At 48.1% G+C, this 14,091-nt stretch overlaps 2 protein-coding genes across 7 annotated transcripts in view; one reads left to right on the forward strand and one right to left on the reverse strand.

Annotated features, from left to right (window-relative positions):
* Positions 1–14,091, forward strand: part of LOC135392054 (BAI1-associated protein 3-like) — a 63,872-nt gene that overhangs the window by 9,749 nt on the left and 40,032 nt on the right. For 2 of the 6 annotated variants that reach the window (XM_064622686.1, XM_064622687.1), the window contains exon 1: positions 12,777–13,024. The exons of 2 other annotated variants lie outside the window; for them this stretch is intronic. In XM_064622686.1, the coding sequence (XP_064478756.1) occupies positions 12,864–13,024 (161 nt within the window). In that variant the 5' untranslated portion in view covers positions 12,777–12,863. Of the gene's footprint in view, positions 1–12,776; positions 13,025–14,091 lie in introns of those variants that run through there. 2 more of the 6 variants (XM_064622692.1, XM_064622693.1) reach the window with 1 other exon arrangement.
* On the reverse strand, positions 596–11,106 carry LOC135392055 (uncharacterized). Its single transcript, XM_064622694.1, has 5 exons — positions 10,826–11,106; positions 9,439–10,005; positions 8,408–8,560; positions 8,236–8,347; positions 596–1,474 (listed from the first exon to the last, which is right to left on the reverse strand). Exons 2-5 carry the CDS (start codon positions 9,521–9,523, stop codon positions 616–618), a joined length of 1,209 nt encoding a protein of 402 aa, XP_064478764.1. The 5' UTR covers positions 9,524–10,005; positions 10,826–11,106; the 3' UTR covers positions 596–615.

A 14,091-nucleotide genomic window follows, 5' to 3' on the forward strand; every position in this document is an offset into this window, starting at 1 on the left:
GCAGCAACATCAGCACCCCAAATTATGAAACACTCCCTAGTTTAGCAGACGACGCGGCACTTTTGAATACACGGTCCCGAATTGTTCGCAGTTTTCAAGAAGCACCGCTTTTTCTGTGGATTTCCTACAGGTTTTGTAGCTTTCCTTGGCGCCATACCGTTTGAAACACCAAGCAAAACAAGCTGATGGAACTCCTTACTGTTTGGATCCGTGGTCGCTTGGGCCAGAAATGGCGCTGTGCAACAGCCCTTATCGGCGCGTGAGCTGAAGAGAGAGGCACGGGTACTTCGCGTGACGCGAAGGATCGTGTCTGCTGTGACAATACAGCACACAGCGAAAACATGTTGCATGGTGACTCCTGATCAACAGTGTGCCTGTAAGGCATCTAAGAAAAAAATCCCAGGAGGCCAAAACGCGATGCCTAAATCGTTTTTACCCTGTTAGTGAGTATCTTCGGAGGCAGCCATACTCCCTCGCGAAGCGTACTAGTGTTTAAAAATTACACGTAACTCATCGCGTCAACTCATAACTGGTACAGACCATAGCCTCACTTGGACATATGGAATTTTTTTTTCAATAAGCGGCCTCTTTCGTCTTGCAGGGATCGACGCAGATTTATTTCTCTTTAAAAGTCATGGGCCTAGTCCGAGCATTTTCCTCCGACGTATCAATAGCGTCGCTGCGAGCAGCTGGGGTGGGACTGGATGATGTACTCGGTGGTTGGCTGTCTTTGCGATTTCCGTCTGTCCGCTTCGTGCTGTGCGGCACGCTTTTGGACCGAGAACTTTTAGGGTGGTGGCCGCTTTCCAACTTGGGGCTCGCTGACGTGGCTCTCACTTTGTCCTGTTTTTCCGCACTACGTATTAATCTTGGGCCGGCTGACATGGCTCGATTTCTGGCTTCGGCGTGGCTGTCAAATGACCTTAGGCTCAACGACTTGGTCTCTGCTTCATGCTGCCCACTAACTGACCTGGCAGACGACGGCTTTGCTTCGGATTGAAACTTGGCTTCCTGTTGGCTAGTACTTGGCTTTGGGCTTTGCGGCGTGCTTCTAGACTTGCGTTCCTTTGGTACCTTTCGCGGATACGGATCTTCCGCACTGAACTCTTGTAATCCACTGTTGGTACGACCAGGGCTTTCTATTGCATCCTTGGATTTCGACTCGACTTTGCGCTGTCCAGCTAAGAAACTGCCCGAGGGCGTCTCACTTGCCAGCAGCATTGCTTGTTCGTTGAACTTGGGCTTAAGAAGACGTTTACGGGAACGGACTCTCCTGGGAGACATTGCGCTGTCTGTTGACGACACCTGGGACGTTTCGGCACTGAACTCGCCCGTCTGTGGAGGGACACTAGGAGGAGCTTTGGATGACATCTTGTTCCCAAATCGAGGAGCCATGAACACCTTGGCCCTGTCCGGTTGGACTTCGCTCCAGCGACGGGAGGGCTTCGGTCGGCCACCTTCTTCGGCCACCGTGCTGTAATCACAAAAGAAGAAGACGAGAATAATTTGAAACTACCGTACAGCAGCAGACGTACAAGTTATATGTTGCCGGCGTACTTTAACAGCTTGTTGCTCGTAAACTCAGCAGAACAAGTTATGCATGTGACAAGGAAAGGTAAATATTTTCAACTTGCTAGGAAAATTGAAAATTGCGGTTAGGGGCGACGTCCCGTGGGAAATAATCCCTAATTTGTCGAGCAACAGTGATCTATGTTCCCGACCGGCTTGCTGCTCATGTTGGCTACGTAGCCGGCACGTAGCCGGCTTCTTTTGTTTTTGACCCAGTGTTATGCGCATGCAATGTGGTTTTCGTCGCTGTACTTGTCGACCAATGCGCGGTTGGTGGCAACTTATCGACACAGTGTTGCTAGTAATCTACAATTTTAATTTTCTAAACAACAACAACAACAACAACAACATGAGCGCAATTGTGACGATAATTGTGACGTAAGAGTATTCAGGCCACAGGCTATCGAATAGATACATTTTCAGAGATTGCGTCTCAACCGCTTTACATTTTAATTAGATACATTTTCTTTATATATTAATTAGATACATTAGATGCATTAATTAGGCACAACTAGATACATTTTCTGATATCGGGTGTCTACGGCTTCACCAGTACGTTTGAGGAAGGCGCGAGAAATGCGGCAAAAAAAAAAAAAAAAAACGTCCGGCTGAAGATCAGCGCCTTTCGTTCTTGTATAGGGAACGCTGGCCAATACGGCCCACGTGATTTAGGAGTATTTATTCCACCAATCACTTGACATTTCGTGCGTTCGGCTGTTATTGCACTCAAAGTTAAGAAAACCATCTCTCGGCCACGGAAACAAACATTTGTTGTCGTCATAGTGGTATAACAACTGTAATGGATCTACTACGCCAACATGTCTTGCAGAAGGTGGCGCCGCGTCTTTTCGCGATATTCAGTCGCGCTAAAGTTGTAAAGTTGTAAAGAGGTAAATAGGGGGAAAGCCGGGTTTTACCTGACCCGGACCAAGCTCAATCCGGCAGCTATGTACCGGGTGGAGTCGCGTTTCACCCTATATACACGTGCAAAAACTAGGCGCGAAGAAACGTGCACAGGAAAAGCGAATAAGATAGTGCCCTAGGTGCAGCTCGTGCAGCGAATCGAAGACACCTAAAGGGCCCCGAACTGCCCGCGTCCAACCTAATTACCTTCGAACGACGAAATTCGAGTAACTCACGAAAAGGACAACGAGGCTGTACGTGTTTGTGTCGTCACTAGATTGAGCTTGCGTCGGCTCTATGTCTAACCCAATTAACTTTCACAGCCCACTGGATAGTTCACCGCAATCTAGTCTGCCAACCTATATATACTGCGTTCGACATAAAGTGCTCCCTTTGAACTGTCACTTTGGGTTACTTTAGTTCCTGGTCATTGATGACTTTACGATCGTATTTAGCGTCCCATGTTCTGCGACCTCGACTTCTTACTTGTGACAGGTGCAAGGCACGAAGGTGCATTTATTAGGTTAATGGCTGAGCGGTCATGTTACATACTGAGAGGTGCAGGGTTCGAGTCCTACAACCGGCCGCGTTGCCTGAGGTCCCCCCCGGTTTTCCGGCAGACTTTTCAGACGGATGTTGACACAGTTCCCACTGAAGTCAGCCCAGAACGCAATACTAATCCGCGTACAGTGAATCGAAGATAACAGATTGATTGCATTGCAACCGGCTTCAGACGCTGGATTGAGCAAGAGCAATTTCAACCTATGGATTGGGACAGCCTGTGTATGCGATACAGGGTACAGATTCATTAAATCAATATTTTAAAATCTAAGTAGTTACTCAAATCTGATTGATTATTTAGGTGAAAAATGCTGCGGACTATACGACACACAGCTTCTAACAACATTCACTCATTCGCCCAGAGCACCCGGTATTTTCTTTTTAATCTTGGAACGTGTTAGACGCCCAGTAGATGGTAGGTTACAGGAACAGCGCACAGCTGAACTTCCAACTGGTGTTTATTGGCACAAATAATTCTTTAACTATACTTCTATACCCGTGCCGATCAAGGAAACTACTTCTTGTGAGAGCTGTAGCGTGGGTTATACAGGGTGTTTCAGTTAAATCCCCGGGCTAAATAATGGTTTCGGTTTACGTATTTTTGTCGCGGCTGGTCGCGGCGAAGCGCAAAAGGACGTAATTCATTGGTGTAATTCATTGGTGTAAGGACGTAATTCATTGATGGATAAGGGAGTGAAAGAGCGTCTTTTTGCGCTTCGCCGCGACCAGCCGCGACAAAAATACGTAAACCGAAACCAATTAATTACCGCAACAAATGACCCGCTTCGGTGGCAGATTTTTCTCTGAAAGGTGTCCACTGAAGGTCCCAAAAGGGGTAGTACCCATTTTAATACCGACAGCGCCCTGCTTTAGAAGTTACGCTTTTTTACGAAACTCATTTGCATTTTTATTTAAATAATGAGCGCCTCCCGCTCATTCACGCGGTGCGCATCTTGTAGGCGGTATTGGACAGATACTTGTAAAAAAGAAAGTTATTCGATTGGTGCACCGGTTCGCGAATTATTTAGCCCGGGGGTTTAACTGAAACACCCTGTATAATCAAATGCTAAGAATGTTGTTTCTTCCTGGAGAAGGTTGACTGAAGTCCTGATAGAAGTATATTTAAATTAGGACTGTTTGCGCTAATAAACACCATTTGGAATGTAAAACCCCGAGACTAGGGAACACAAAGGGGCAGACACAACACGACGTCTCACCTATAGTCTCCGGGTTTTACATTATGCATCAACTTCACCAGCTCGCTTGCTTCTTAGCCATCTTTTCATTACCATTTGGAAGTTTCAGCGTTGTCCCCGACCACGCTTTAAAATCACAATCACTTCGCAGCGAGTCAAGTTACTGAAGAAAAGCACGAACCCCCCCCCCCCCCCGCCCCCCCTCTCCCATTGTACCCTTTCGAGCAACTTTTCCGGCGAAGATGATTCCATCGCAACATCACAAGCAATCAAGTGTCGAATGTCTCCTCCGTATACACCTTCCGAATATTTACAAAGGCCTCTCTTTCGAAGAAAAGACGACGAAACAAAGCATTCGCTTTCAGAGCCATCTATTGCGAAGAATGGATGGGATCGAGAAGTTTCTACAGCGCTCGTAGCGTGGAACAGCGGCGTCAATACACCGGTAGGGTTGATAGCCTCAGAGAGAGAGAGAGAGAGAGAGAGGTTTGTGGCTTTTATCGATGTCCTTGGAGTTCAACATTGGTACTTTGTTCTCGTATAGGTCCCTTCTTATGGAGCCAGGCAGGAACATGATTGAACTTGGTCGAAACTGCTTTCGTCGAAAGCGAGGTTCGTCGAGTTTATCGTCGTGACTGTGCGCCGACGAATTCCGGATTCGTAGTTCGATGTGTCGCGGTGAAAAGTGTGTATCGTGAGGTTATAGGGGCCCTGGCGTATGGGCTTTGTCGACTAAGCGGTCACAATGAGAGACGTTAGGGGTTTACGCACTGATGTCACCTCGCTGCCGTATACTGTAGGTCCCTCGAAGTTATGTTCCCGCATTCGTTCGCTGCCGCATGTCTTTTGGATAAAAATCGACGTCGAAAACATGGAAATTACTTGGATATGCTACAAATCACACAGCACAATAACGGCCTGGAATGGGACACCTACAATATGGCGGGCTATGTGGCAGCACATCTGCCTGCTAGCGACAGTGGCGGTCTCCTACGGATGACGTCATGTGAATAAACCCTCAATGCATCGCATCAATGATCCCCAGGGTTCGACACGTGTCCTTGAATCAACGTCCAACGAGCGACGTCAAATGTATACATTGGGCCCAAACGATTTGTTGTCCCATGCGTGACTTGTGTACATGCAGTTGGTCCGGAAAATGGAAGCTATGAGCCGTGGGACTCGAACCCGCACCCTCTTCTCCCGTCAACTGACATTGTTTAGCCGAGGTGTTGCGAGCGGGTCTTGGTCATTCCGCGTTACACGGTCTTCAACCGCTGTAACGTTACTTGGGGAAAATGCCGCTTGGGATATCAGCCTGCTCAGAATGAGCGGTTCGATTCCACCAAAAAGGTGGGAAGGGATGGTAGAGGGGGAGGGAAAGATGATGGTGGTACGAGAGAGGGCGAGGTGTGCAATGATTCGGGTGCTCCCGCAGAACTATATATACCCACCAGCAGGATTGTTGTCGGAGTTAAACACACGCTGTAAATGATGTAGAGCATGGAGCTCGTACGGTGCATCTCCGACGAGCGAGGATGTGGCTACCATACCACGACGGAGAACTCATTCATGCTCAATGTGGTGAATGAGTTGTGAGTGAGCGTTGGTGAAAAAAAAAAAAAAAAAAAAAAAAGAAGAAAGGGCTGAGCTAGAGATGAGTGAGCCCCGAGTGATCAGGAGTCACAAGTGCTCACCTCTGGTGTCTACCACCACATCCATAAGAATTTTAAAGCCGAATATGGTTGATGCGGGTTAGCAAAGCGAACACAACGTGCGCAACGTACACAACGGATATCTTGTACCAAATATTAAATTATATAATTACGTGTACAAACAACCTTTATATTTCTGTCGATCTTTCTAAGGGTTAGCCACAAATGTGGACCTATACATTCCACGCGACGGACATTCTTTTTTTTTTCTTTCTTTCTTTCTCGTATCACGGTTTGAGTTTTTTTTTTTTTTTTTTTAGCACGAGACACAAGGGACATTTAGGGGATAAACGACGCACGTCGACTAGAAATTGATTTCTTCCCCCGGTAGAACCATTTCGATACACTTTCTTCGCGCTGCAACAAATGGCTTTTCCTTGTGAGGGGTCTATCCGTTACACTCCCTTGTCTTTAAAGTCTCGCGGAGTCAATACCGTATAGCGGTTAATGAATTTCGGTACAGTTTGAACACACATTCTATATGTCCGTGATGGAAATTGTGATGGCATTGCTTATGGAATTGATTATGGACTCCGGAATCATTCCAGATTTATCACAGCCCGGAATGGGACCGGAATGGGATGGCAGAAACTGTCCTAGGAATGGAACGGGAATGGAATTAAGCATTTTTTTTTTTGGCAGGAATGGAATTGAAATGGAATGGTCTGGGCGTCCCGGCGGTAGTTTTGGTTTTAACCGCCTGGGGGAGCTTCTGCCCTCACGCCCTTTGCGCATGCGCACCGCACCTGCAGACAATCAAGAGCGAAATAACCTCGTCTTTGCGCGTTTGGGCTCCCCACAGTACGGTTAGCGGTCCCTTATCTTTTATTGATGGAATCAAAGGAATGGAATAGGGTTTCCAATCCATTCCAGGAGTGGGCATTGACCATACTTTTTCATTCCGAGGAATTGAAAGGAATGGAATTATCACAAATCTCCATTCCTCTGAATGGAATTAGAATGGAATGAGTGACCCTCATTCCGCAACCCTTCTGTAAAGCATTAACCATGGGCTATGCGAATTTGCACAATGTTAACGTTCTTGGTACCGAACTATACCCGCTATGGTAACGTTGCGCTGATAACGTGATCGCTGGTGAAGTAGTAAGTAGCGTTCTTGATAGCGAACTCTGTGGTGACGCAGTGCACGATAACGTGGAGCCATAGTAACGGTCTTCGCAACGAGCGATCGCCTATATGACAACGTGCATGGTACAGCTTGGGACAAAAGTTTCCGGAACACGGCGTTGGCGTATTTCTTCATCGGAGCGGCCCCGTCATACCTGCCAAGAATACCTTGAATAAGAAACAGGTGGCCAGCTGCTCTCTCCATCCTTTAGAATGTGTGTCTGCTCCCGCATGCTGCTAGGGTGCTGCTCAAGTGGAGAAATGTCACATCCCGCTGTTCCGTAAACTTTTGTCCCAAGCTGTACGTAGAATCTCTCTTCGCCCCGAAATGTCTTTCATGGTAAACTCTACGGTCTATGCTAGCGTGGGCTTTTTCCGTGGGCGTCCGTGGCAACGAACACGCGAAACGTCACTTGTAGTTCCGTGGCTGCAGCGAGAATGGGCAACGTGATCTATTGTATACCTAAAAGACCTCTCCCTGTTTGCAAACAAATGACATCATAGTGTTCGACAGCGCCACCAATTTGGTAGACTCGAACTACGTTCGAACCTAGGCGGCGAACAAGGTCGCGCCCGAAAGCCACGGTCTTGAGGGGATTACGATGGTCCCGATGGAAGGGACGCGACCTTCGGTCCTACTTTTCTTTCAATAGGAGGCAGCGAACAAGTGCCCATTCGTGGAACCCAGCCCTCCCCCTTCCGATTTGTTTCGGCTGCAGTCTGTCTACCAACGTCATGATGACGTTTCTCGGGTAGAGGTTTATTGTAAATCTGCGTCGTCTTGCTGCATTCTTACTGTAATCTCAGGCACGTCCACGGCCACGTCCACAACCTCGTTACGGTCACGTCGTCCATTTTCGTTCGTACGAAATTAGCAGCAAAGATTTCGCTCCTATTAATGCTACTGCGATCATCTTCGCCGACAACCTTCCAGTTCCACCTATGAAAATAGGATACGAAACCCTCGACTTTCTCTCGGTTGATCTTTAACCCGCCGTTCACATTTCAAATATAGCTCTCGACACCGCACTAATACCAGACGTGACTGATGGCGACGATTTTGCGGAGAAAATGGTGTAGCCATAGCTAATCCGCAGGTTTCTGTAATCATGACCGGTATAGTCTAATCGCAATCTAATCTTACGAACGAACTCTTTTTTTACCTGGCGGCTGCCTCCTGCAACATCTGCCTCATAGGATTCACCGGGAGCGTCGAGTCCGAAGCGCTGTGGAATGCTTGGCAGAATTCCTCGAACTCCGAAGTCAGGTACCGCCCTATTTGCGAACAATAACGTTTAACGTTACGCCATCTATGTGGACAATTAATAGACGAACCCATTGTCCGGGACGGCGATATATCGGGTGGCTTCGGTTGGCCGGGCTTAGGTCCTCCACAGCAATAAGGTGCCGTTGCTTGAGTCTCCTTGTCCCTGCGTTCTACGGCGCTGATGTTGTATTCCGATGGTACCTTGCCAGCATACTCCACAGCTGCAAGACCGAGTCGATGTATGATTTTTTGTTATCTTCTACGCGTCAGGGTAGGGTAGCATGTAGTACATTCGTAAGGCTCCTCACCGTTACATGTACTACAGGGTGTTTATTTTTATTCGATGCCGGTACTTAAAAAAAATTTAAAAAATCTACGATAGTAGGTTAGGCTACACATCCGGAGGAGCGTTCTGTGCAAAAGAGCATGTAACTATTAGATCATTAATTACGTAAACTTAATTAATTGGTTCAGTGTTTAAATGCATCAGAGCTGTATTTATGGCCACCTCTGATCATCTGGTAGTTACATATTCTCGTAAACATAACGCCCACCCCGTCGAACAACCCATCTGGAAACACAGTATATATGATTTTGCCATTGACTTTTAATTACAAAAAAAAAAAAAAAAATCTGTATTGGTATCTACAGCAAACTGTACGTCAAGGTTATAGTATTATGTTGTAAGGATTCTGACGGAAATAAGTTCTAGAGCTCGAGGCCATCTCATCAATGCTGCATCGTCTAGTCGCAAGGATGTGACGTTTGCCGTGCACTTACGTCAAGCTCAAACGTTTTTCGACTTCTCAAAAGATATTAAGGAGTTTTTGGGAAACGTAGAAGTTTCACGATAACGTTTCCGGAAGCACGATAACTCAATCACCTAATTCCTTTGGGGTGGCTGACGTCGGGTTGTTGCTGATATCTGATTGACTGAAAGCGACATACGGAATCCGAATCGGTGGGCGCTAAAGATTTCCTAAAACTCCCCATTGTTGGGGACCAATCCTTGCATTTCTATGTGACACGTGATCAACTATACTTCTGCAAACACCGTAAATACCGACGCGACAACCATTCCGAGCTCATCCCGACTTACCTTCGGACTGCCGCGACAAATAGAGTTCCAATTTATCCGGCTTGTTCACTTTGTACTTGGACCGTACCCTGCTGCTGGAGGTCATCCTGCCCCGGTACCTCAAGCCACCCGCCCGCCCGCCCGCGCAGGGTAGACGAAGAAGTGACAACAGCGTGTCACGTGATCTCAGGTGCTGACAATGACGCTTAGCATTGATCCTGGAGTGCACCTTTCAACTCTCATATTCGCAAAGTCAACTTCACGGCGTCTTCAGGCATCGAGCACCTCTTGGGCTGCACGACTGCTCCGGTCGAGTCTCTCCTGGCTACGTGTCATGCGAGCTTTGAGGTCGTCTAGTTGTTGATTTTGCTTGTCCAATTCTCGACTGGTAGACTTTGCTATGGTCTTCAGGGATGCCAGGGACTGTGACAGTTCGTCGAGTGGTTCTGTGGCGACTTGCGTTGCGCCATTCTTGGTGCTGGCGCTGGCCGATGGCGACGTGCTCTCTTCAGCTGGGAGGGTTGAAGCAGCTCGTCGTCTCCTTCGCCAGCGGAAACGCCACGGACAGCAGAAGAAACAACGACGGAGCTGCGGACGGTGGAAGGCTTAGTGTGACACGGTTGAACTAACATGCTATTACACAGCTGGGTAGAATCCATTGAAGACGTTTATAGACATCTAGCGAACGGCTGAGATTACAGACGAGGAAGAGTCGCACTGCCACTCCAGTAGGACTTCCAATATAAACTCAACAGGTGCTTTAAGTCGACCATAGAGCATGGAGCATGCGATTAGACGGCATGAAGAAGACTATAATAATGGTATAAAAGTGTTGTGTGTGTATGTTGTCCTTTCGTGCGCGCAGCCACCGGGGGTTCTGGTGTGGTGTTTTCTACCGATTTTGATATTATTATAATGAATTTCTTTGCTCCAGATTCAACATTCCTCCTGCCATCGGTTCCTGATGCAACGATGAATGCGACACCTAACGCTAGGAGTGTTTAGTACAATATATCTGCTGCAGCATTTTCTACTTGGCTACACCGGAAGTACACCACATAACCAACGCTCTCTACCTGAATGTAGTCTTAATGCAAGATCCCATCACTTGAGCATGTGTTCTGTTCGTCTTATGTGTCGGAATGCGTGCTCCAGATGAATTCACGCGTTTCCTTTACATTTGTTTCATCTTCCTTCGTAATAGTACACCCTGTTCTTTACAGTGCGTGTTAACAGAGCGGACTGCATTGAGGACACATTCCTACAGTCCATCTCCATACCTAACACATGAATAGCGTACCTAAAACATAATAAAACGTGCGGAATAAAATATCTGCTAGATGCATTATCCGGCTTTGCAGCGGCGATCTTCCACATAAATTTCCGTCACGCAGACACATCCTCTCACCTTTCCGACGTCCGATTCGATGGACTCGAGGTTCTCCGATATCTGTTCCAGATTCCCGGCCACATTCTCCTTCAGCTGACGTCCCTGGCTTTCCAGCTCGACCATGGTTCGCACTCCGATGCTTTGTGTCTCTTGGCAAAGCCGCAAGAGTCTCCTGGTCGCAGCCACCGAAGGGTCAGACACGAGCAGTTCATTGTCCTCTACGGTCCCCTCGATACGACACACTTCTTCCAAGAACCGGGTCACGTCTTCGGACGCTGTTGCTTCGGCCCGTGACATGTCCAACGCTATGACTTCGTCGTCTTTTTGTAGTCATCACATTGGTCATATTAGATGCTGCGTGGTAGACGATGAACTGTCTTGGACGTCGAGAGTGCGAGATGACCCTTGTTCGCATTTCGGCACCGGTTGTGCTGTCTGGGTGTTTTTCCTGGGTTTTCCTCAGACGCTGTGAGGCAAATGTCGACACAGTTCTCTGCGAAGTCGGCCCAGGGCGTACGACCTCCCTCACAGCAACACACCCTCCCTCACGGCCTCCCTCACCTCCCTCACAGCCGCCATATCGGCAGGCAGAGCACTCGGAAGTAAAACGCGAGCAACCCTCAACCGTTGTCCTACCACCCCCGCGCTGTCCTGCGGTTCCGTCGTGTCCTTTATTGGGATATCAGATTGGATTATCGCAATATCAGATCCTCTGGAATATCAGATTAGGATTTCGAACAGACGGGAGGACAAGACAATGACCGTTCAGACCCTTCGGTTCCAGGGCGAGCTCTGAAGCCGGGTTAATATGGAGACAGCGGAGAATAATTTTCCAGAACTAAAGTTGATAACATCTGTTTCTATCTGTGGCCAGCACAGGTATTTTTCCGCTGTTCCACGGCAGGTGGCCTACGAAAAGCAGAAGAAAAAATGGCATAGTTTGGCTCCTCACGTTAGCCTCCTCCTTTGGCTCCAGCCCCTGTGCGCTCTACACGGCCGTTTGGTGACCCACAGGGTTTGCAGACGTGGTTCCCGCCTGAATGCTGAGACTAAGAGGTTTACCAAGTGTCAAATAATATGCCAGAATACTATATGGTGAGGCAGGTCTGTATCATTGAAGTACATAGAACCATGCAACGTGGAAGAGCTCGCTGGAGGTATAGCTCCATGGTAGCTCGTGCTGAAGACAGAGAGGTGGTGTGATCCGACAACCGGCTGTGATGTCAGATGTGGAGTCAGCTCTCCGTGAAGCCGCACCAGGATCGAGAGTAATCTCCCACTCTCTCCTGGTGCCTTTTCCGACATCTACGGGTGTACCCACATTTTTGGCCACATCCATAGTTACTTCGTGGGTAAAGCACGGGAATAAGGAGAAACAAACAAGAAGGCGCGCGGTACTGAGATGTACGTTAGAAACGCTACGCCAAATGTTTAGTCGAATGCTGTCCTTCAGTCGCGGTCGAAAGACGATGACCGGCCTGCAGCATTTCACGCGTCTTACGGTACATCAAAGCCTATGGCATCTGTCACTGTTCCTTCTGTTCTGTTCTGTTCTGTCACTGGCCATGTCAACTGTGGGAGACTGGGAAGTACCCGGGTTCGAATCCCGGTGCCGACTGTGCTGTCTAGGTTTTTTTCCTGGGGTTTCCTGAGACGGTTTCAGACATATGTCGGCACAGACTTCTCCTAGAAGTCGGCCTAGGACGCACATTCCTCCAGGGCGTCAGTCGTGACGTTGCCCACCTCTGTGAGGCCGACAACGGTGAGCCCTTTCGCCATCTTTCATTCTGTTTCGGGCACGATCGAATCCTGTTTCTTTATGGCGTGCTGACAGAGACAAAATGGCGTCTCCCCGCTCCACTCCTGTTCTTCCAACAGCTCGCATTGGCGACATTCTAACGCGAAGCTAATTAGCGACGGCACTCAGCCGCTAACTAAAAGACAACGAAGAAGTTAAGCTAATGAGTTGACCGACCCTCTCGCCACCCTTTCCCTCCAAGAATGTGGCGGGAATCGAAGCAGGTGGCGTCGCCCGACACGCGATCGCCACCAACCGATGAGTAGGGCAACCACGGACATGGTGCCTTGTCTTCCGGCGGCGGTCTCACCGCCGGTTCTCTTCTCTCGACTCCTAAACAGTCGTCGGTCGTCCTGTCCTGCGCCGAGAAGGTCACGTGGATGGTCCTTATTTGATGAGCGTCGCAGATCTACCATCAGGTAGGAGATCGTGGCAGATGGCTGCTTGCTTGGCGTTCTATGCCGAGCACGGAGGCGTTCGTGTCTTGCTCGGGTGTTGGGCAATGGACTACCCTATGGACTACCCTACGGACTACCTACCTACTTGTTTGTTTTTAGCTCTTATATTCTTTTAATGATTCGCGGTGCGCGCACTTTTTAGAGGAACACGAACTACGTGATCGGGTTTTATCCTATTATGGCGCTTTAGGAAGGTGCTCTTGGCTATTTAGCCACAAAGGGCTGTGATTATCCTTTTTTTTTTCATATGTTGAACGGGTAGTATATTGGAGGTGAATCAAAAGAGCTAGGAGCCGTCGATATTTCGAACATAGATTATTCTTCACAAGAACGGAAGAACGTCTCTGTTCGAAATATTGGGGACCCCTCATGTCGGGCTACACTCTACAGTCTCTACCTTTATAACGTACCTTATGTCGAGCTGTACCCGATAAATATAGCGTACACCAGTGAATTTTCCCACTGCATTATAAGGTACAGGTCCCAACAAAGTCAACCGCCTCGTATACAGGGTGTATGCTATAAAAGGTCAGTCACATTTTCGTGCAAAAAGTGATACCTCCTTGATGCTATACCTCTATCACGAAAAGACTTTCTCTGCCTCAAAGTGAATCATTTATGCTAGAGGAACCTACGAAACGATTGTGGTTACCTAGCATTGTGTAACAAAATAAATATGACCATGCAAACTTTCACCTCCATCCATCGGTATTGCGCATAGGAAACACATGAAGACGAAAGTTTCCGTGGCCGTGTTTACTTTATTACGCAGTGAATGGTAACCACAATTTTTTCGTAGGTTTCTCTGGCATAAGTGATTCACTGTATGGCAGCACAAGTCCGTCTCTCAAATAGATATAGTGTCACGCGCGAAAATGTCACTGACCTTTTATAGCATACACCCTGTATATAGGGTGCAACGGTGTTTCCCAAACTGGTGGGTCGCGACCCCCAGGGGCGGGGGGGGGGGGGTTGTGACAGATACAGCGGGGGTCGCGAGTCGGATCAGAAACTATGAAGAAGAGTGG

This window comes from Ornithodoros turicata, chromosome 4 (genome assembly GCF_037126465.1).
Source record: "Ornithodoros turicata isolate Travis chromosome 4, ASM3712646v1, whole genome shotgun sequence".
In the NCBI taxonomy this organism is placed as follows: Eukaryota; Metazoa; Arthropoda; class Arachnida; order Ixodida; family Argasidae; genus Ornithodoros; species Ornithodoros turicata.